Raw genomic sequence first — 23,951 nt, 5'->3', positions numbered from 1 at the left:
TGTAGTATATATTTACTTAAGCATTTTATTTATACATACATTTACATAATTTTAAACAGCTGAGTTTCTGAATGCTTCCCCATATTTCATTTGGTATTTATCAGGATTCACCATGTTAGACTAAGAAGTGGGGAAGAGGTTTCAAATTGCCATGATCAGTGCTTAGTTAATGTTTATTAGATTGTCAGTAATAATGGACACTTTGTAACATGTATAGATGTATTTATTGCTTATGTATCTATACAATTATTAAAAATACCTGTTGAAAGTATGCTTCAGATAAAAAGATCTCTCCCCTGTGATACATCTGGATTTTGCAACTGAAGCTGCATTTGCTTTCTAATGGTCTTGGCAGTTTCACCTGAGATGGAGTCTACTTTGCAAATGGTCATGCAGTCTTCTGTGGGAAGAGATGATTCATGCTGTAACATCCATGCTTTTGTGTGTGTGAAATGATTGTTGTTCTAAATGACAACAAGGGAATGAAAAAAAAATCATCTTAAAAGAAGGAAGTGTGGGGGTGGGGGTGGAGTTTTGGGGCATATGAGCAAGAAAGGCATTGTCTCCAGGGATGTGGGAATAGTAGTTCTGAAGACATAGATCTTCATATTTCCTTTCAAAAAACAGTGAAATGAGTATCATAGAGCACAGGTGATCAGTATAAGTAGTTCACCTTGTTTCGTATCTAACATAGCCCAAGATTATGCAAGAGCATAACCTTTGGAAAAATAAGTGTCATTTTAAAAGGTACAGTAGAGTCTATTTGACCTTCTGCTTAGCAGTAGGCAATGATGTGAGCGTGCAGCTTGGACTGCATGAACGGTTTGCAGAGAATGTGTTTCATACTCCATAATGTACATGAATTTTATTTTTTTTTTTTAAACCATCTTGGTTAGCTAATAGTTTAATTCCTCTTCAGGGGATAGATAAAAAAACCCCAAAAATCTACCAGTAAGCTTTGAGGCTTTAAAGCCAAATTGATAGACAGGAAGCCTGAAATTAGGGCAATAGAAGATATTTCTGATGCTATTTCCTCTTACTAAACACCTCTGCCTACCAGGCAAGTCTCTGTTCAGCTGTTTGCTGATGAATTAATTTGGCTGTAGATCTGAGCTACTTTTTGCAGAGTTGCTCTCTCACAGCTGTGGCTCTTTGTTGTTTTAAGAGGATCTGCACAAAAATATTCTTCATAGGTGAAATACTCTGTGCAGGAATTTCAGTATAATGCACTCATCTGATGCTTAAGTGCTTTCTTCCTTTACCAGACACTGATAATTTAAAATGTGTTTTTATAGAAATCTTAATATAGCAGCCAGTAATTGAGCAATGAGTGAATGTGAGTTTGCCAGTTTACAATGTTAAGAGGTGAAGTAATATACTCTTTAAAAGTAGTAGAGTTGCTTCAGCCTTGCTGCATTTTACATGTATAATGCTAGTGATGTCAAAGGAAAGGAGTTGCTTCTGACTTTCAATCTAACTGAAATTTCACAACTGACAAACCTGAATCAGGCCCAGTGTTCGATATGTATATGCTGTCTTTTGTCCAGGAAGGTGATAGATGTTTGAAAACTAATTGTCTGAATTTACAAAAAAATGACTTCATCTGTCTTTAAAATGCAGCTGTCTCTAGGACGGAAGCAGATCTTGGTTAACAGTGCACAGTACTGCACACTACTCCAGGAACAATAGATCTGAAGTAGATTCACCTCCAGTGGAAGTAACTTGATTCCCAGTTGGTTGGTAACCAAAAGCTTTGCTAGCATTCAGTGAAAGATCTACATTCAGGTATTTACAACATGCTTAAAGGGAAATGCTGAGACTTTGTTTTCCATAAAATGCACACTTAGTTGTTATGAAGCGGTAAAAAAAAAAAATTGTGATGGGATTTATTTTGTATAAATAGCCCTGTGCAGTCATTGTTATGTTACTTTGAGATTATTTATTGCATTGCCTTTCAGACTTCAGTGCAGGTGAGAACTGCAGTTCACATGTAGGATGCAGGATATTTATGTTTCCTGCCACTTGTGTAGAGCTTTAGTTTATAAACTATGTATCTGATAAAAAGCAAAAGAACATGATCAGGATGACAAGGTTCACCGCTAACAATTGAGTAACATGAGCAAGGATGCACCTGCTCTTAAAACGCGAACTTCAGCAAACGTTCATTTTAAATCATCACGCTATTTCAGTAGAGCTGTGTTCCCACAGGACTTTCAAGCCTCCTTGCTAAAGACAATGGAGGTTTTGGTATCTTCCTTGTACTGCCATGGAGGCAAAGGCTTATTTAACAGCCACATTTAGTGGCAACGCTTAGTCAAGTGATTAAAAAAAATTAAATAAATAATTAAAATTGCACTTGCAAGTTAATGTTCAAATCTTCATGACAGGTTTCTCTCTGTATTGTCAAAGACAGATTAGTGCGTAGCCCCTGTGCTGTAGTTGCAAGGTGAAGATACTTGTGATGGTCAAATGATGAAATTCATTGTTCATGTCACCTCTTAATTTTTCACTGTGAGCACGTTTTCTTGGAATCAAAATGTCTGCAATTGCAAGAAGCTTTAAACAATTGTTTGCACAAGTGTAAAGCAATTTATTAATTTTAAAACTGAAAGTACTAGGCTGATCTAGATCCCTATGTTGTTCTGAATGAGTCCTGATCACTCAATTAACAAAATTATCTCACTTGTCTCTTAAGAGCAATATGAAATTTCAGTCACCTGTTCAGAAAACGGATTTCACAGGATTGTGATTTCAGATATTGCTACTTCTGGATATGGTAGCCAGTTGCCTCATGATTGTTTGGCTGTTTCTGTTCTCCCTTTCATTTCCCTCATGGGTATGCACAGTTTGCCTGCCTGGCTGTTTAATCAGAAACCTCTTGCTATTTCTGAACATTTGAGGAAGTATCTGCCTTAGACATGAATTTTGAGAAGGGGCATGAGCAAACTACCACTGGCTCGTCCCTGGTATTTGCCATGTGTTACTTATGCTACGTAGAAGGTGGTAAACACTGATTTTCCCTAATGAAGTTAAGGCTACAAATGAAAGTTCAACAAGGGCCATTTGAAAAGCATTTGAGAGAAATCCCCATTGCTTCAGTCTGTTTCATGTGAGAACAACTAAAAATTAACATTCTTTCCTTAAAGTATGCTTTGTGCTTTTGTGGTTCTGAGATGCAGCAAGGAGACTCAAAGCAACAAGGTTTCATTGCAATAGTGGATTGTAGGGATAGTGATCTGAAGAACAAAACACCTTAATGAAAAAGGGGCCTTTAAAAAGTGCTTATTTATTGAGCTGACCTTTTATACCTAAATTGCATTCTAAATTGTAGTGTGTTTGTATTAGTATTTATTGCAAGGAACAAACCCAACGTGACATGCTGCAGAAAGGAAGTGTTTCACTCTGCTCATTCTATTTTATCATAGATTTGCTTGAGTCCTGCAAGGCATTTGTACTGTAAGACAAACTATAAACAGTGTTTATGCATGACATGAGGAGCATCAGACATGGCCTGCTGAGTTTGGAAGTGCAGACCTTTAGGGCAACAAGTCACAGTGCACAAATAAATATTATGGTGATGCAGCAGCAGAATTTTAAACAAAACCAAATCCTCTGTGGGCTGTTTTCCTAATGATTAGCACATATGCATGGAAGATGAGACCTTCACAGACCTTTATCAGGAGAAAGAAAATTTATTAGCCTAATTTCCCATTTTTTCCCTACATTGTGCCGTGACTTGTTTTTGTTCTGGGCTCATGGGCTCTACCAGTACTTCTGCCTGTTGTACCAGCAGTAGTCCGCCATAAAGCTTGAGCTGCTCAGAGATCTGGCCTGGTATGAGCACAGCAGAACAGTATGAATGGCAAGAGAGCAAATGCAGCATCTATGGGGATAAGAAAGATGTCATGTTGTTTGCCATCTTCTTATCGCTGTTCTGTGTGAAATTTTTAACCTTGTATCAGTCCTGACTAGCATACAACAAGCAGATAGAAGAGAGCAGTTTACTTTTGTTGCCTCTTCATCTCTTTCTAGCTCTTCAACAGTGTCTTACTGATCTGATGTGTGATTGTTGTTTTGGTGTAGTGTGTATCATAAGCTGCTGTCCTTCCCTGAATCTGGTAAGTGTAGGAAACCAACAGCACTCTACAGTAGAGAGTTCTGCTTCTGTTTGCAGTGGAGAGGTGATCGTGATCATCCTGCTGTGTCCTAGGAATGATTTTCAGAGTCCCCAAGTCCTAGGAAAATTTTTTCAAGAGCTCCCAAGAAAGTGGACCCCTGTTCTGCATATCCCTGGAGGAGAGTGAGTTCATTTTTGCAGAGTTTGAAAGTGTTACAGATGAAGAGGGTTATACTGAGGGGTCCCTGAAAGTTCCTTATGGAAAATGTCAAGGACTACACCCCTTGAATTCATGCAGGAGTTGTGTAGAGTGTGAAGAGGTTGGAGCAGCCAGAGAGAGCATTTGCCTCAGTTATTCTTTTAGATGGCCAGAAAAGCCTTTACCCCTTCAACTGCTTCCTCTTTAATAACAATATGTTCTGGAATATAAATAAGATACGGGCATGGCAAGTTTTCTAATATTCACCACCACCACCCTTTCTCTTTTTTCCTCACCTTTGTCATGTTCTGGCCCAAATACCTTTCTGATTTTCTGGATAAATCAATAGATCTAATAAAAGGTCATACCACTCCCTGTAGCTACGTTTCCCAAAGAGAGTTGCATACTACTTGTGTAACGGGTCTTAGAGTCTGTGTCACCAGGTGCATAGAGGGGTGGTGTCAGTACAGATGAGCTTAGAGCCTGCTAAAAACTGTAGCACAAAAAAATCACTTGAGAATTTTGAAAAACACTGGCCTGAATGTCTGTCTGAACAATGTATCTGGGAGAAGGGCTGCATACTCCAATCTAGAAGTAGTTTGGAAGGAAAGTGGTGGTGTCACGTGAACGGGGCATGCAACATTTGAACGGGGCATGCAACATTTGAACGGGGCATGCAACATTTGAACGGGGCATGCAACATTTGAACGGGGCATGCAACATTTGAACGGGGCATGCAACTGTTTAATAGCTTGTGTTTGTTGTGCTTTTTATGACTTTTGAATGACTGTGTTGCAAAAGATTCTGTTTGCACATGAGAAGGTGTTGAAAACTGGGGAACAAATAGTTCTGCATCCACTAAGTTTTGATGTTTTGTGGGGGGTTGCGTTTTAGAAACTAGACTACTAAATTTCTAGGACCAGTATCTCTTGTAACTGTCTTATTATTACTAGAGAGACTGCTGTTCATGCCCATCAAGACAAATCAGAGGCTGTAAGAGATTTGACGAACTATCTACAAAGTTGTCTGCCTCTTTCCCTCTTATGTCTTTCATCCTTTCTACTCTCTCCCTGCTTCTATACCTTTCTCATTTTTTGTTTGATTTTTCTCTCTCCTTTTCTCCCTTACTCACACTCACATTAAATGATCTTTTCAGACAAGCATCACAGAAAAGCTGGTTTTTAGATTAACACAGGCTCTGCTTTTTTATTGACTGGCCTGTAAAAGCCAATGTGATTTGAACTTCTGTTTACCAGCTTTCTATTATTAGACCCATCATACTGGGACTAATATGCAGGTAACTATTAGTCACCAGTGGAGCTGCTAATTGTGTAGATTAATTAATCATTCCAGTTGGATTTGTTGTCTCCAAACTGAGATGTGATTAAAACAAGGAAAAATCTCTGCCTGCCTTGTCTTTTGAGAATGAGTGACTTTAATATGATGTGCTACCTCATATAAATCAGATGCCTAATTATTAATGCTCAGATATCACACCCAGCACTGAAGAGGGAGGGCAACAGCTATTCCTGTCAATCCTCCTGCCATTAGTCATCATGCTGAACGCTTCACCTCAGACAGTTCCCTGACTGTTGCCAAGGTGCTGGGCAGTACATTAATGTTGCAGCAGTTCCTGGCCAGATTATTGTCAAGGTGGACTGGCTGGTTCTTATAAAATACCTCTTCCGCCACTGGCACACACGTCCTGTCCTTTTAACACAGGAATCTGTTCTTCAGACTTCTTAGTCCCCACAACCTGCTCCAAGCTCTCCAAATCTAGCTGGAATCTAGCCAGAATCTCCTTCCTGTTCAGCAATACAAGTGGAGCAATGTGGTTATAGTCCTTGAAATTTGTTCAAAAGCAGGTTGAGAATCCAGGGCTGAAAACAAATGCAGAGTCTGTGCGCCTCATTAATTAATCTTTTTTTTTTTTTTTTTTTTTTTAATCGATACCTATCCTGTAAAGCGTGAATGACTGACAAGAGACAGAGAGCCATGGCTAAGCAGAAACAGAGACAGTGCCCCTTTTAGTGCTGGAAGTCAGACAGAGGGACATACTGGTGGTCTTCCAACCAAAATACCAGAGGTGAAGGCATTCCATAAGCTCTAAGTTTGGTTCAGTGACAATGCTTCTTATCAGGTTGTAAGCTGCTGTCAATTCAAACAGGCAAAAGGAAAAAAGAAAAAGCTGAGTGTGCATCAGCTGACATGGGCATTGCTCAGGAATAGTTCAACTTTTAAGAGCCTTTTATTTTCAAGCAGTGACAAAGCTGCTTTGTACCATAAATACAAAGAAATGACCTGCTTCCCCTCTCTCTCTCAGGTGGGTAAGAAAAGTTCCTTTCTTTCTTGTTCACAGCACTCCCCAGGGCTCACTCCTTTGTGTGGGAGGCAAGTTAGAAACCACAAACAAGAACAGAGAGGGAAGCCCTCTATCATGCTGTGCATGGGTCATGTAGTTTATCACAGCAGATTCTGTCCTTGCTGACTTCCCTTCAGTCTCACCGGAGGTATTTGCATCTTTCTGCTGATGCCTGTGGAAGGTAAAATTCCCTGCTCTTGGTTCAGAAGTGCCCTTTAGCCAATAGTTGCTAAAACAGTGGAGACTTGAGGTAGAAATCCCACGCAGTGTGCTTTGCTAAACCCTTCCCACTGAATCAAATGTGGTGTGGGTATGTTAAGTGCAAATGCAAGTAGGTCCCAACTTCCAGTAGCCAGAGCTGGGCTTTGAAGGCTGATATGCAGATCACTGTCCATTTGTATCTGGCCTGGAGCTTTTTATTGATTTGCCTATTAAGCCAAAGTTGTGCAGAGCTAAGGGAAGGGGAAGCCTGGCCTAGGTGAAAAGTTCCAGTGTTGTTTTGTCTGTTTTTAACAAAATTAAATACAGTGAACAGGAGTCCCAGGCACTCTCTGGGATTTCCATTTCTCCTCCCCGTGTATTGAGTCTGTTGAAATTGTCCATAAACCTAGCTCATAGCTCTGACATGCCTTAGCTCCAGCAGCGTGAATGTCCTTTTGTCGTTCTTTGCAGTCCTGTTTGCTGACATATATCTTGATGCACGTCGGGCACACTGCCTCCTGAAGGTCAAAACAGCTGCATCTTAGAGGGGAAACCTTCAAAGAAAAATCAAATAGACCCTCGCTGTAGTCTGTTGGTAGTGATAGATAATTAAGTGTAAAAGTTTCAACAGAGGGAAGACTTTTATTGCCAGGCAAAGCCCAATAACATAGGAAATGTCTTTTGCGTGGCCCTGGATGCAGCAGTGAGTCTAAGAACTGTGGTGGTGATTTGGTAAATGTTTACATTCTTTCTGTCTTAAAGGTAATCAGCCACACTGTGTTGATGGGAACCTAGAGGATATAAAAGAGTGAAATCAAACTGTATCAAGCCGTTTGAACATAATCTTTTTTATCTCTGCAGGCATTTCTTCACCGGATCCGCCAGAATGCTGTGGACAAAGCCGAGAAGTACATAACAGAGGAGAATGTTAAGGTATTTATTCTGTCTTCCTCATTTTCTTGGTAGGGAAAATGATATGTAATGAAAGGCTAGGTTCAGGGATATTAATATCAAATATCCTCATGTCATATTGATGCTTATTATTAAACTGATTCCCTAAGGAAGAGAGGCTTATGTTGACAGTTTATCTGTCAATCTGTTTACCCATTCGTATAACTGTCATCTTCCAGTATTATTTCATCGCACCAGCTAATTTCAGTAAAATTTGACAACAGTGTAGTGTTGTGAAAGATAGTAACTTTTGGCGAGATTTGTGAGATGGTGGGTAGAGGACAGAGAGGCTCTTTCAGTGTCTTTGAGAGGAAAGGAAGGGAATGCACAGCCCTTGTCTATTTTGCTTGGCAGTATTCAGTTAGCCAATTTGCATCTGCTGTCTTATACAAATCTAACATTGATAGGGCTTGTGAGAAGGAGACAGGAATATTCCTTTGTGTTCTAGTGGGAAGGAATTTAGGTTCTTGGGGGAGGACTAAGTAACATGAGACCCTTGCATGAGAACGTTCCTGAATGAATTTTGCACTGGAAAGAGATAAGGGAGAGCACACAGAGCTGTGAGGCACTAGCTTCTCTAGTGCCTGTGGTCACAGGAGACCTTGTTGTTCATTATTTTCATAAATACAAGGAACACTTTCTTGTAGTAATTTGGCTTAAAAACTCTCCTTGTACACATACGCATGTGAAACCAAAACCCTCTTTGTACACATATGCAAGTGAAACCTGATGATCAGTGGGACAGAGTGCAGTTTGTTTGCCATTAGAGTCTTACTTATTGGACTTGTGTTTGATCCTGTAGCTCCAAAATCAGCAGGAACTTTGGCTTTTGCGCTTGTGGGAGCAAGGCACAGCCATAACTGGTATATCACACCAGCCAGCTCTACCGCAGATGGCACGTGTTTCCCTAAGGCTGGTTCCTCCGTTTTACATATTAGTATCTACACGTATAGAGATCCTAGCAGGGCTCTAGCCCCGTTTTTGCTATTCATTCTACAGGCTAGCAATACTGTAGTATTGACTGACTGGCATCGGAAGGGGCTGGTAGCAAGATGGCTTGTCAGCTTTGTGGGGCTAAGCCTCTTGCTGTCTTCAAATTTGGAAGTCCCTGCTCCCCAAAAACTCATGATCTAGAGTCTGAATTAAATTTAGGTGTGGCTTAAGAAAAAGCAGACAAATGATTAGTGACGATCCATCTTGTGAAGAGAAGAGTGCAAAAAGTAAGCTCTGCATGAGACATAAACTTACACAACTATTTGCCAATATCATGAACAGCTAGAGATGCTGATGAAAGTTATTATTCTATCATTATTCATATGTCATCAAAATGAATATTCGTTATTAATTATGCAGTGCCCACAAAGCCTGTGGAGAAGAATCCATATTTTCTCTGCTGATTTAAATGTGTTTATATTTGAAGTTTCATCACACTCCTCTGGGGAAGTACCATTTCATTTTTGTGTTATTCTTGAAGTGCCTGGGGGGTCTTTTTGAGGCCACTGTGAGACCTCATTTATACCTATTATTACAGTACCCAGCTTTCAGTTGCAGAGCTTCCCTTCAGTAATAAAGGGCATACGCCTATTGCCGGTGAAATAGAATCACAAAGGCACAGTTTTCCTGATCAGAGTCAATATTGTCTCCCCCTTCTCCTCCTACCCCGCATAATTTCATTGTCCTTCCTGCAGTTGAAACGTAGTTGTTCTTTCTTTCCCTCTCCATTCTCCATCCTTCATGGTAGAGACAGGACAAGCAAGGTGGTGTTGGGTCTTCTGATTATTCTGCCTGCTGATGTTATGTACCTTGAGTCACCAGACCGCTGTGAGGTGGCTGGCAGCAGCAAAGATGATAGCAGAGACTGTTTGAATGTTTTGTCAGCTTATGCAGGGAGAAGCCTGTCTTTTCCTCTCTTTCTTCATGCAGCTGAAATGTCTAGAGGAAAATACAGGGTATTCTAGCAGTCACTCTCCTCTGAGCAGAGGGAGAAAGTGCTTTTTAGGATAATTTGAGTTATTGCTCCCAGTATTATTTTTGCAGGTTTCTCCTACAGCTGGCCCTAAGCACTAGAGATTTCAGTAATCTTTGGCCACTGTATCCCCTTCCAGAAAGAGTCCTGTGCCAGGCCCAGATTTTACAAGTACTCCAGTGACTAACAGCTGCAGCAACATCATAAAAAAAATTTATTCACTGCCTTATGTGGGAATAACTCTATTGATACGTTAGTATTATGCTACATGCACAGCAGGGCATTGCTGTCATTTTACTGATACAGTAGGTTGAAGGCAGTACAACTTGAGGGTGTACACAAGCTGCCAGACATGGATCCTCACATGAGGCTTATAAGTGGTATAGAAGCACATGCAGTCAAGGTCTCTTTGCTGCCTTGATTTTCAAGTGACTCTTATCTGTGAATTCTACTGCAAGCAGAGCTCTACTGATCACCTCGGAATTCATTAGGTTACACAGATATTCCTTGGATCAAAAAAGACCACCCAAAGACTGCTCCTGAAGGATAAAATCATCCCTGACAGATGTTTTCCTTTTCCTTGTTAATCCCCTTTTGGCACAGCTTCTGGCAAAGCTATGCAGACAGAGGCTACCATGTCATCACATCAATTTCAGCCATGTGACAGAACCATCATGTGCTCTGCTTGAATTAGCATGGGAAGTTTTCTGGAAGCAATCGAATGGTCCTAGCTCCGTGTCCTTTATTTTGGTTCAGAGTCCATCGGTGCAAATTCAGTGTGTTGGAAGCTTTCAGTTTATTCGGAGCTAGAAGGGAGCTATGAGGCACGAGTATGCATTAGTAATGGTGCGTACTAACGTATCTCGATATTCCTGAAGTGAGAGAGGAGCAAAGACAAGGAACATGAAAGAGGCTCTGCTTTGCACATGCAGCCAGCTTGCAGGAGGAGTTTGAGAGAAATACATGCAGGAGGAAGGCTCCTTGAATTCCTGATCTTCTCTACCCCTGTAAAACCAGAGAGAAACTGGTTTTAAAGTAGGAATTGAGGGGTTCATTCTTGTCTTTAATGATTAGACCTAATTTATGGATTATTGTTTTCTGAAGTACTGCCACATCACCAACCACCAGGCTGAATCAGTGTCACATCTGGTGAATAAATTCCACTGCATGAAGTTGAAAAGCTTAGTATTACGATAAGGTGCTTTGGGAAGTGTTGGAAGATGTTAGGTGCAGTCACTTCCCACACCAAATGCCTGGAAGATGAAGACTGGCTCTGTCAGGCTGCATGCTTTGGGGTTCGGAGGGGTGTCACCCACTCACTGTGCAAGACCTGGGAGGCTGCTTCCAATGTGAAAGCTGGTTTGGCTGCACTGCAGATCTTCTCTTTGCAAAAGGCATAGTTAAAGCAAAGTGATAGAAAATCTTGCCTGCAATATGTGTGTCACTGCAGACTCCAGGATTTACTCTGCCCATTCAGGCTTTCCTCCAGTGGCTGTCAATACTGATGGCTGTGTCACCATGCATCAGAACTTCTCCCCCTGTGTAGGCAGCATTCCATCTCCTATGTGTATTCACACGTTCTTCTCATATTTTGTATGAAAATTATTAAGACTTATAAAGCTTATGTGTTTATAGCAGCTCTCACCCTGTCAGTTTATTCCCCTTAGCACGTGTATTCAAATCACTAGGGATTCATTTAGCTGCAACATAGCACAATTAGCTTTTAGTTTGCAAGTGTTTTACACTATTCTGTACTCCTGTCAGTGAAATGTTAGATCCTTGTGGCAGAGATTTGGTTTCTTATTTACACATACATCTTTGTGTAATAGCTTCAAGTCCCTTTCTTCCAGAAAGTGATTTCCAGTGCATGGTAAGGAAAGCCAAATGACTTCCTGCTTCTACCTCCTGCATAGTGAGTTTGGTCCTTGTGATTTCATTCACCTAGTTGGTCTCATAGGAAATCTTCTCTAGACTTGAAAGAGGTTGCTCACATTCGTCATGCTCAGGTATCTGGAAAAATAACCTTCATTTACATCAGGTACTTTGGCAGCAATAAAGATTTCTGTAGAGGGCCAGGAAAGGGGCAAATACAGTGTAATTAATTCTGTACTGGTCCCTGTCTGAGCTTTAGAACCTATCACAGCAAGTCTAGAGCCAGAATATTTTTGTACTACTACTTTAACAAAACACTCTCAGATATGTTTACAGCTAGTGATGTTTTTCTCTATATTTTAGATCTTATTTTCTAACATCGAAGACATTCTTGGTGTTCACAAGGAGTTCCTGGCTGCCCTGGAATTTTGTTTACAACCAGAACCTCAGTCTCAGCATGAACTGGGAAATGTTTTCTTAAAATTTGTAAGTACAGTGATTTAACACTATCTGAAAATGCAGTTTCCTGTCATAAGCTCCCATGCCTCTTAGCTAGCCCTAATCTCTAAGGCTTGTGGCAATACTATGACAATGTGTGTCTTGTATGAAAGTTGTAGGTAGGGTGGGAAAAAACTTGTGAATGAGGTTAGAACAATGGAAACCACATCAAACTCAACTAAACAACAAAGTATTTTTAGAAACTCTTCCTTTTCCCATTGAATACTTTTTCCTTTTTTTTTTCTCACCCAGATGATCACACTTTATTGCTGAGAATTTGTCTGCTTTGGTTCCAAATGTTTCAAAAAAGCAGCACAATTTCAAGTAAATGAATAATTTTTGTGTGTATTTTAAAATTAAAAAAAAAGAAACCCAGAAAGATCAAAATTCAAAACAAAGGACAATATATAATTTACAGTAGCTAGTGTCTGTGCATACGTTTTTCCTTCAGTAAATGAAAGGTAGCATGAGAGAGCTTATCTTGCTGAAATGCAGCACAAGTTACAACAAACAGCCTTTTACCATGGAATAAGAGAGTACCTGCATTCTGTAGCTCTAAAGTAAATAAAATTTGGATTTTGGACTCCTAATGCTAGCTCAAGAATGCCAGAGATACAAAATGCAAATCAGTCATATGATACAATTCCACTCTGCCAGTTCCAGGTTGTTTAGAATGTTTTGATGAGTTACTTTTGTGCTACCGATAGCTGTGGTGTTTGTTCTCCTGATCCATAATATTATATGATCCATAATATGATCATGTGTGCCAACCTGATCCGAATGGATTGGTACTGCTGGGTGATCCAGCAAAGCACAGACTCATACTAAAGGTCGTGTAATAGCAGCTTATGAGCCGATCCTACCATTACTTCTCTCACTGCAATTTGTTTCTCATACTGTGAAATTCTTCTTGTGGTACATTTTTGTTTTGTTTTGTTTTTAATTTGGCCTCATTTTTATATCCTGTATGTGTGCCATCCTCTGACTAATATGTGTGTAGAGCATACTGTATGTGCAAGATCAGTTATTACATACACCTAGTTACATGCTGGACTCATTTAAATGCAAAGTTACCTAATTTACATGTATAATAATCTGAAGTTTCACATTTTTTTCACAGGGAGCAGCCCTCCTGAGATGTTTGAAAATTAGAAACCATGTACATAATAGCCATTTCTTCAAATTCTTATTAACAGCATTAAGCCACAGGCCAACTTCCTGTCAAAATATGTTCTGTTACGCTTTCATAATCAAAATTCGTCCTTTCACAGCTCATCAGGTTTGAGTGGACAGCAGTTATACAGCCATTCATTACTCATAGAGCTTTATCAACTACCCCCGTTGTTTAATTTTTATTTATGCTGTGACAATTATTAAAATAGTATCGGAAAGTGTTATATTGAGACCATGCCCCAAAATTTTAGCATGTGTGAGGACTGACTGTCAGCTGCTGAAAAACATGCTGATGAACTTAGTTAAAGCCTTGAATGCCCACTAGAATCTTTGCCTACCAACAAGATGTGCTGTACTAATATACTAGCATTCATTAGTGAGGGTATCAAAATTAGAGGGCTTTTGAATGATGCTCTCAGATTGTCTACTGTGTTTTAGAATGGCGCTGAATAAGCAGAAATGTTAATATCATTTGACTGAATTTAAGCCTGGTATATGTAGTCATTGGTACTGTTTTCTTGTATATGAACATATAATTTTGTAACTTTATTATAGATAAATTTAATAGTTATGTAATATTATTTATCAAACATGCAACGATACAGGAATTATGAAACCGTAATGCATAGGGATGGGTGCTGATGCGAATTTGTCTTCTGACAGAGGCAGTTTGACTGAGATCAGCTTATGTTGCTGTCTGTGGAATGCATTGCACATAATGTGTGCATCAACTGTTTCATGATCCCCTAGGCAAGAAGCAGCTTATGCAGAAGGAAGTAGAACGTATATTCAATTCAGAATATATACAAAAAGCTGGCCTTATCCATAACTACCTTAAGGAAATGTAGGAATACCATTAGGAGCATTGTGGTACCTCAAGTCTGAGTAAGGAACAGTCAACAGGAGATTATCAGGAGAGGAGGAAATAATCTGTCCTTGCATGCAGATTGTGCCTAGGTTTTAAAAGACAAGCTTCACTGTGGTTATTTGGGAGCGAGGGAGGTGGGTTTTGTGCCCTGTCACAGTAAAGGCTTCCATAGTGAGTCTCCAGCAAGTGACAGGGAGATGCCAGTGGCAACTGTGGTTCAGAGCGAGTCTTCAGTTCCTCTCTGCTCAGGCTTCCAAAGCTCCTTTTCCCTAACTGGGACTGTTCTGATAAAAACCCCTGTGCCTCAGAAACAGTACTCCTGAAAGTGTTTCCATGATGCTGAAACCAGTATTTTAAAAATGGTGTACAAGATTTTGCCACCACAAGAAGCCCTTGCAGCTTGGAAGTTTCTTGGAGAGGTTTCTTGGAGAAAAAGCCAGTTGTTCTCTTCCAGTGATGCAGTCCTGCAATACGGCTGAAGAGCTTTTCAGAGTGCATGTTGTTAGCCAGTTTAGCCAGGGAGAACGTGGGTGACATACTTCTTTGGTCTTTCATTTTGAGTAAGGTTCTCTTGTTGTTGCAATGTGCTTAGAAGTGGTGCTAGGAAGAACACCCTCGGAGCTGCTTTTTCGTTATCATCAAATCATGATGTGTCCTCAGGGGAGTTTGCAGTGCGGAAGTGACACGAGGCCTGTAAATCTTGAATGTATCAGTGTATCTTCTGTCATGATCACCTGGCAAGGTCATTCTTAGTCCTGATTATGAACCCAGTCCTTGTTAGCCGCCAGATGTTAGCACAGGTGCTTTTGTTCAGAAACTCAATGTTAAAAATGCTCATAAATTTGGTGAATAGCTTGAGAATTCTTGAATTGCTGGGTTTTTTTTCCAGACACTGCATTTCTTAGTGGTGCATGTTTCCTGTAAGTTTCCTTGTGTCGTATATCCTTGATAGAGATCCCTAGGTTCCCCATGTGGAGTTCCACCCCACTGCAGGGTTTGGGTCCGTTTGAGATCTTTGTATCCTAAATTTCCTCTAATCTGTGTAGGCCTGACTCTTCCTGATTTACCTTGGCCTAGAAAAGCCTCACTCAACAACAGTCTACTGATCTTCAGAAACAGGACACTGCTTTTAGTTGTTATGAGCCTCTGGTATCAGAGTTGATGCATTTATAATAATGCTAGGATGTTTTCCCCTGGATCTCCAGCTCAGAAGAATTCAGATCTTGAGTAACACCTGAAGCAAGCAAGCAGATTTTGCAAGAGTTCAAAAAGAGCAATCATTGCACATTGACTTTTTGAACCGATGACAAAATGCACTTGCTCTGATGTTTAGGTGTGAAAAATCGTTTTAATTCAGAAGATAGACATTGTTTGCCCTAGTGTACTCCATTTGATCAGATGATCATGAGAAGTTCATTGTCTGATGCTAGGTGCTAGAATTTCTGCTGGAGTTGTAGTTTAGTGTGACAATAACAGACAGTAAAGAGCTCACTTAAACATTCATTCAAAATCAAATCTGCAGCCTTAAAATGACGTGTAGAAGAAGTCTTTAACATCCAAGAGAGCATATACACAGAACCTGGAATAATCACACCTCATCAGCATAGGCTGTTTTGTGCAAGTCATGAAAACTTGTGGTTGTGGAGCAGAAGTGCAGAGAATTGACAGATGCTTCATTTCTGATATGGCCATATTGCTAGAGGTTTGGTGATGTAATAGCTAGAAACTTATTCAAGGGAAACGTGTTTTCTTCTCATTTTCAGGAGCAGTGTTGCATAAGTGATGAGATTTACTAAGACATCAGGGGTCTTATTTTGTTGAGAATTATATCTTCTGTTTTGTTCACGTCTTTCATGTTGACAAAATTGGTTTCAGCCTGCTTTGAAACAAGAAAATGTCATGCCTTTTTAAAAATATGTCCAAATAAAATTGTTATTTATTTGCTTTTTCTAGTCAAAACTATTTTAAAATTTGCACCAGTTTGTGGGCCGTTCTAATGAACCCCAAAAAATCTTTAACCAGTAGTTTATTCTCCAAATATGTTGTTTTAACTAAACTAAGAACAATATAGACCTATTTCTGTCACCAAAATCAGAAGGTCTAGCTGTGTATCTAGAAGATTTGCTGAGTAAGAAGGTGCCATTTTTATGTGGTCACATCTCTGACCATAATTGCACTTTAATATAGAGTAACTGCAGGTTTAGAATTCCTGGGCTAACATCTGTAATTGTGTAACTGATAATTTCCTCACCAGGGGATGGGAGAGCCCGGGACTGAATGTCACCCAGAGAGGAAATTAAACACTTCAGACACTGAGTAATTTAAAGCATAGTTCTCATATTTGTGGGTCTCATGCATGAAGGACAGCTGGAAAAGACTTGATGAAAGCACTCTGGTGTGTGTATAATTACCGCACTGACTTGAGCTTTAGCAAAGGGATTTTGTCATGGTCTAAATATAACCTCCCAAAACTCCAGGCACTCAATGCTGCAGTCAGAAACCTGAGCAATGACATTTTGTGTGCATTGATATAACGGATGCAGTTGTGTTAATGGTTACTATTTTTAGTTTCAAGCATGCTGCTTGTGTGCATCCAGGGAGTTGAGAAGTGAGAGGAGGAAATGTAGGAGAAACCACTGTCTTCTTATTCTGTAACTCTTCAGTTTTTATGGTTGAAAACATGTCTCTCAATTGCCTCTTTTCTATTGTGCTGTGGACCCAGCTCTGCCTTTTCCTGCATCTGAAAGCCAGAAGCCTTTGTTTCTTTTCAGCTCCCCAGTATTGAACGCCAGTACTAATATGAACAGCTGTAGATGAAGGATAAAAGTCTCGAACATCTGCATTCCAGGTCTTTGCACCATACTCTTTGTGGCTGTTGTTTTATTTGCTTTGTGCCATTGTTGTTGTGTTTGGGCATACATCTATTTAGTCTCAATTCTTCCTCTGGAAGTACAAGGAGGTAAAAAAAATCGTTAGATTAGTGATAAACCAAACCAAAAGCATTTTACAGTCTCTGAGCATGTACATCTAGCCATTGAGCATCTGACCAGAATGTCAACTTCTCCCAAACTAATATTAACACAATTTCTTTTCCATGTGACAATAGTGAAGGGAATGCCCAGTGAGTGCAGCTGTATTCCCATGGATTCATGTTACTTAACTCCTTCAGTTGGCAGTAGTTTTTTGCTTGGATCACTATGAGCTGTGTTAAAAATATCTAGATGCTGCAGATATCTCCTGCTAACACAGGAATCTCTACATCTCTGCAGTGAGCTAGGAATCCAGTCAAAACTCAAAAAAAAATTAACTTCCTAGTTCTGGGGAGATGAAAAGGTTCAGATACAATGTTTTCAGGCCATGATCCTAAACAGAAAATTAATGATGTGAGTGCCACAACAAACTCTGGAGTGCATTGTCTACATGGCATGGTGCCCTGAGATGCCAGCTCTGGAAGGCATTGCATATTACCCCTGGCAGAGTGCCCTGCTAATGTGTCTAAATTAATTTTTATATGCAAAGTAGCTTGTCTGTGTACCTCTGCATGGCACTGCATTGTGGCACAGAAGCCAACCTGAACCAGGAAAGAAACTAGTACTGTGAGAAACACCCAAAAGAGTCTTTTCGGCTTCTGAATCATTTAACCTGACTAAAGCCTAATACAGTCTCTTGACGCCCGCTTTTATTCCAGAGACTGCAATATTGGAATCTCCTAATGTAGCTTCTGAAAGGTGAGCCCTTCCCAACAGCCTTGAAAAGATCAACTCGCTCCTTGCCTGGTCTGCGCAGGCATGGAAATAGTTGTTACTGCTTCTTCTGTGAATCACTTCAGTGTTTCCGGAGATCTGATGTTTGCAATGGGTTCAGCATCTCTGATCATCTTAGTCAGAAGTTGCGCTATCTCTGATTCTGGAAATCAGTAAAGCAGAACTTGGTGCTGCCAGCTGACCCTTGTTTCTTAACAGGGGATTTCATTCCACTGCATGTGCTGGTGGGTGTGGCATGTTCCAGTGTAAGTACTTCAATCTAGTTGTGAAGCTACCCTTCTCTTCCTTTAATATATTGGTTATTTTGTATGTATTTGATGAAATTCTTCCATTTAGGGAAACCTATGGACAGTTGACCCACTGTTTAGTGTTGCATAGAAATAGTGAAGTCTGCTGCTTTTTTCAGAACACAAAGTGAACCGGCCAACTCACTGGGGGTTCCGCCTCAGCACTGAAAGGCAGGGGACTTTCAGCTGGTTGCTTTGTGTTTTAGTTCCGCTTCAGATCTCTCAGCTTCTTCCAGGCCTTGGTTCTTCCCAGCCACCTCTGTTTCTTCCTCCTGCACGAGTGGTCAGCACAGCTCAGAGATGTAAGCCCCCTTGCTCCTGGCTTTACTTTGCTGGAATATCCTGACATACATGCATGTATCCCTGAGTCAGTAAAATCCATTCTTTCAGCAATGAATATATTATTTCAGTGATGCATTAAGAGGAAAACTGCTGGAAGTCTCTGTGCTCAGAAAGTTGATGTTAAATTACGACAAAGTAAGTTAGGAATTAGTGGAACACACCTATACATTATTCACATTAGAGGGGTATCACACACTTCATGTAAACTGCAACCCTAATGCCACTGTGAATGCACACCCCATTGTAAAGAATTTGGTATCAGACTGTGACAAAAGTCACTCCAGGTTTGTCTGAGTCAATAAGTTACTATGTTTTTCCTTGCAGAAAGACAAATTCTTTGTGTATGAGGAGTACTGTAGCAACCACGAGAAAGCACTCAGACTGCTAATGGAATTGAACAAGATCCCAACAGTGAGAACATTCCTCCTGGTAAGCACCTTCTCTAGCACTCTTGACTTAATGATCTGACTTTGCACTGTACTCATCATAACCCTTTGGTATCCCAGGAACGCCGGGCATTTTGCAGACATTGCCAATTCCAGGCATGCAGCACTCGGGATGGATAGGTATTGAAATCACTGATGAGTTCAGGCACAGAACGAAGCACAGCTCTGGTATGAGTGATTTCAGTGGAAATAGGGAAGACTTTACTTTTTTTTTTTTTAAAGAAACAACAGAAAATTTGAGCAAAGATTGTAAAAGGAGCAATGCAGCAAGGCAGCAGCCGGGCTGTGACTGGTTCCCAGTGGATCTGATTCCCTGCTCAGTTCTCTGACCATTTCACCATCTGCAGACCCACCAGAAAAATGTGGCCTGCTTCTGACACTCTTTTCCCCATGAGTCCAGTTGTGGTCAAAAAATGTAGTCTGGATGAGTTGTTTTGACTGCATCATTCCTGCTTGTATCAAAAATGACCTAACTCCCTATCCAACCCATGATGTATTAGTATCTGTCTTGGGACGGACTGTGGCATACAGCCTTCAAATGCCTCTGTGGAGGCTGGGCTGGGAGAAGAAGAAACCAGTAGACAGTGCCTTCTGCCCAACATTCCTTATGTTTCTTTCTTTTCTTGGATGTTTCTCCTCCTACCCTTCACCCCAGTTCTGCTTGGGTTTTGGGTGTCTTGTTTTATTGGCCATGGATGCATAGCATTTGGAATGGGGTTGGTATGTAGATGAGAGACTAATTTTCTTAGTAAATGCTATGAGGGTAGAAGAAAGGCTGTCTTTTTCAAAGGACCTCCTCTTCTTTCTGCTCTTCTTTTTTCCTTTCTGCCAAAGGTCTGCTCTTTCTGAATATAGTACAGCAAAAGAAAACTTCTGTCTACGTGTCAATCACAAGCAGGGCCAGACCATTCTTTTACCCACAAAATACAGGCCTTGGAGGGAGCAGCAGGGACAAGCACTCATCCTATTGGGTAGTCAGAATCTCTTTGTCATATCTGAGTTTTAATGAATGTTGTTAAACCTTTAGTTTGAGTCACCTTGTTCGTGAATTCCTCTGGGTGCTTCGGTTGAGAGAAACTAATGAGAAAGAGAAGAGACAGAAGTGCATATAAACACCATCCTTCCTAACATTCAGACTCTTCTCCGCTTCCACTGGATTGGCAAAAGCCTCCTGTCTGTTTCTGGTAGCAGCTGGCAAACTGATTACGAGGCACGTAAAAGATCTCACACTGCTGTGGCTTGCTGCAGCACCTGAATCCAAGAGACTCTTAAAATAGCAGTAAATATGGGAGGAGAGGCTACACTGAAATATCTACTTTGCTGTGGCTGCTGTAATTTCTTCCAGGCCTCCTTTCTCTTCTCCACTACCTCCTAAAGCCGATGCTATAATGCCACCATGCAGAGAAAGCTGCATTAAAATACAAAGCTTTGCTTGTGAGGATAGATTTGGCCTGATTGCCCCCTCACAGCTGCTGAAATATAGAATGTGGGAATGTGTTCGAAAAATCAGTAAGTGTTAAAGGGCAGTTTTGAGCCCAGAGCTAGAGAGAGGGCTGAAAGAAGAGATGGGAAGGACTGAATCACTCAAGTCTTGGAAAATTGGACAGGGAGCATTGTGAGCTGGTAGCCAGCACCACAGATCTAGAATAGCCTGGGGAAGGGTTATTTTACAGACAATTGTCTGTAAAAATACCAGTTAGGGCTAATGAGATTTATGTATGATGTCTGTGAACATTCCTTGAAGAGGAAGATTGTTGAACTACAGCCAAAAATCCACTAAATTTCAGTGTGTGTCTGAGCCACAGCACACATTTCACAGGGGAAAAGGTTATCAATGATGCCCCAAAGCAAGCACATCTTGGCTGAACTGAATTTAAACTTCAGCTTCTGTTGACAAGACAGGTTTGCAACTGGGGTGATTTTTGAAGCAAAGTTGTCCAGAGTCCTGTCTGAACATAGGAATGTGGACTAGTTTATCTGATATAGATTTGAAGTCCATCTGAGTCCACTACCTGTCTCTAGCAGCAACCAATAAAGAATCATCAGGGAAATGTGTAGAAAGCTTACAGTAGGTCAGTATTTGTTTATCACGCAGAGATTACAGATCATTGTGACAAAAATAAGGACAGGTCAAGGACTGTAGATTTTTTTTATTATTTTTTTTTTTTCCAATGCCATACCTAGTTTTTATACTCCCCTTCTGTGTCAATCCTGAGAAATGAATTTGCATAATCTACTGAGAAGTTGAGCATCACTTGTTTTGCGATAGTGTGCACAAACTGATCCGTGAAATGGTTCTTCTGGAATGCAGGGCCCCTCCAAATTTGTGTGACCACATTGTGTGAGTATTCAAGGGTTGATCAGTTGCTGCTTCTGTTCCTTAACCTGAAATCTATTTGGACTTGAATTTCTTTGGTGTATTGATCCAATACTTGTCGCCTTCCTTACTGTGTTTGAACAAAACTGGGAGAGTAATAATTTTTCTAGGTAGAGAAACGCCCTTCACCATTTATGCTGAAACTTTTTTTTAATGAGCATCAGAATTAATGAAACCTGATTTCCTTAAATTTTGTTGCCTTTTGCACTTCCTACAAGGTAGCCTTCCCTGTGTGTCCCATAGCTTTTTTTTGCTGGGGAAGCAGTGATGTGCTGTGACTGGTTGAGAGCTACATGCATGCTGGTTAGCCAGCCAGTGCACCCATGCTGTTTGTCCAGCTGTGCTCAGACATAATGTTTTGCCAGAGAATTGGTGGATGTGATGCAGATGACTCATTTATTTCAATTCTACTTTGATTTCCTTCCGACATAAGGATTGGACTAGAGTTAATTACATGATTAGTACTTAGTAGGCTTTATTTTAGCCTTCAAGAGTGTTCTAGACCAACAGTGCAAACTTTGCACAGTGAATGAAGACAAATGGTTGTATCAATTGTGGGGGTAGGCCGGATTCTTTTAGGTAATGCTGCGTCTAGGTTTGCTGATTGTCATTGTATTGTTATGACGTTTTTTGAGTCACCAGCTGTATAATATTTCTCTGGAAAGACACATTTCTGCACAGCTGCTGTTGTTCACAGTGAATTTTCTTTTGCTGATGCACAACGAGCTTTTGCAGGCTTGATGGTTGTATTTCAGTGGTGATTGAAGTCCCATTCCCTGTATCTTAGGTGTGGCAAAGTGCTTTCTGACTGTAACAGCTATTAGAGGAATACAAAATCATGTCAAAGAGCATCTTAAAGCTTTGTGTCTGAGGTAACACTTGTTTCCTTTTTTGATTACAGGGTTGCATGCTTTTGGGAGGCAGAAAGACTACAGACATTCCACTAGAGGGTTATCTGCTGACTCCAATTCAGAGAATTTGCAAATATCCACTTCTGCTTAAGGTAAACCAAAGAAAGTATTTCTCCAGATGGTTGTTTTATTCTTGGAGTGATTCTGCATTTTTTAGTCCTGACTTTTCTTGTCACCACTACCTTCCTGGTTTGAACTTCTATAAGTTGGATCCTGTCTGAAGAAAATGGCTTTTTATGGGTACAGCCAAAAGGTTGGCTGACACTGACAGTCTGCTAAATCTTGTAATGATGTGGGTAGAGCAGATAGGGTAACTTATTAACTGGTGCCTTTTGACTTCAGTTCTCTTCACATGTTTACTGGGGCTTGTGAGTGCTATTTTAGTCACTTCCTGAAAAGCTGTGTTCAGATAAAATTGTATCCATGTTCTGAGGGACTGGATGGCTCTGGGGACTCTAAATGGGATACATCTTTCATCACGAGGTCTCTAGTTTGAGTATGTTCAGGTCAGTAGTGATCAAAATCCTGTATCATCTGACAGCTGTTTGGCAGCTTGTTTGAAAACTCTTTGCTTGTCTCAGGCGATTTCCCAATGGACAAGTGTTATTGCAGAAATGACTAGTGCAATTGGCACTAATTGGCCCCCTTGCTAGTATTCTTACCATAGGAGCTAAAGAATAAAAGACCTAAAAAGAGCTGACTTGCCTATGGTCCCACCAGGTCAGGGCTGGGTCACATGCCTGATAGGGACAAGGAGAGAGAAAAGGAGGAAGCAGTTCCTGGGAGAGCATGCATCACCGGTGGCCTTGTAGCTACTCTGTGGCTGAAGCCATCAATCTTCAGTGATGTCAGTCTCTTTCTCAATCAGAGTAACATTACATTTAGTAAAAGAAAACTAATTAATAAAAAAAATATAATAAGAAATTTCCTCATATTTGAAAGGTCCCTTCCTGAGTTGTGGAAGAAAGTAAGAATTCTGTGATGAGCTGGTGCTCTTGGTCATAGGCTGACCATGTGAATCAACTGCATGTCGTGTAAAGCTGTTGCAGTCCTGTGTCTGTACATGCAGCATGATTAAGGGTACATAGGTACAAGCTGGTTAGCACAATACTGATCTGTCGTTCTGTTTAAAATTGTTTGTTTCATCTGATAAATGTTTGAATTATCTCTTTCAGTCCAATTGGAGCTTTGAGACAAATTTTCAAAATATGCCTTTCCTACAGGTGGAATCATTCTTTGGCTACGCAGCTGTGCACAGACCCATCTTGCAGCAGATATGCCTACATCTTTCCTTATGCACCTAGCTACTGGGATTTGTGTGTATATAGCCAGTTTATCAGTCCAGTCAATCTATCCATGACTCCACTTACAGTTTGAAGAAACAAAAGCATACACAGTTTAGGCACATAGCAGGAGAAGCTAATGTGTGAGACTGCTACAGGCATTTCTTCCACAGTATTAGTAACAGTCAAGACAGGGCAAGGATGCCTAGGTCAGGAAAGCATGTAAGTGGCTCCAGCTCTGATGATGTGGGGACCTTAAAATGTGCATTCCTGACCAAGTGTTTTGGTAGTGTTTGTGTTTTCTTGTTTTCACTCTGTGGTTATCTAGCTGTGC

The 23,951-nt window shown here is 40.5% G+C and overlaps 1 protein-coding gene across 1 annotated transcript in view; it reads left to right on the top strand.

The window, feature by feature from the left end:
• PREX1 (phosphatidylinositol-3,4,5-trisphosphate dependent Rac exchange factor 1) overlaps positions 1-23,951 on the top strand; it is a 165,722-nt gene that overhangs the window by 62,429 nt on the left and 79,342 nt on the right. Inside the window, exons 2-5 of the mRNA XM_086474918.1 lie at positions 7,741-7,812; positions 12,032-12,154; positions 18,925-19,029; positions 22,325-22,426. Of these exons, the coding sequence (XP_086331044.1) occupies positions 7,741-7,812; positions 12,032-12,154; positions 18,925-19,029; positions 22,325-22,426 (402 nt within the window). The remainder of the gene's footprint in view (positions 1-7,740; positions 7,813-12,031; positions 12,155-18,924; positions 19,030-22,324; positions 22,427-23,951) is intronic.

This window comes from Leptosomus discolor, chromosome 17 (genome assembly GCF_034619465.1).
Source record: "Leptosomus discolor isolate bLepDis1 chromosome 17, bLepDis1.hap2, whole genome shotgun sequence".
Classification (NCBI taxonomy): Eukaryota; Metazoa; Chordata; class Aves; order Leptosomiformes; family Leptosomidae; genus Leptosomus; species Leptosomus discolor.
This window is presented reverse-complemented; position numbering and strand designations above follow the sequence as displayed.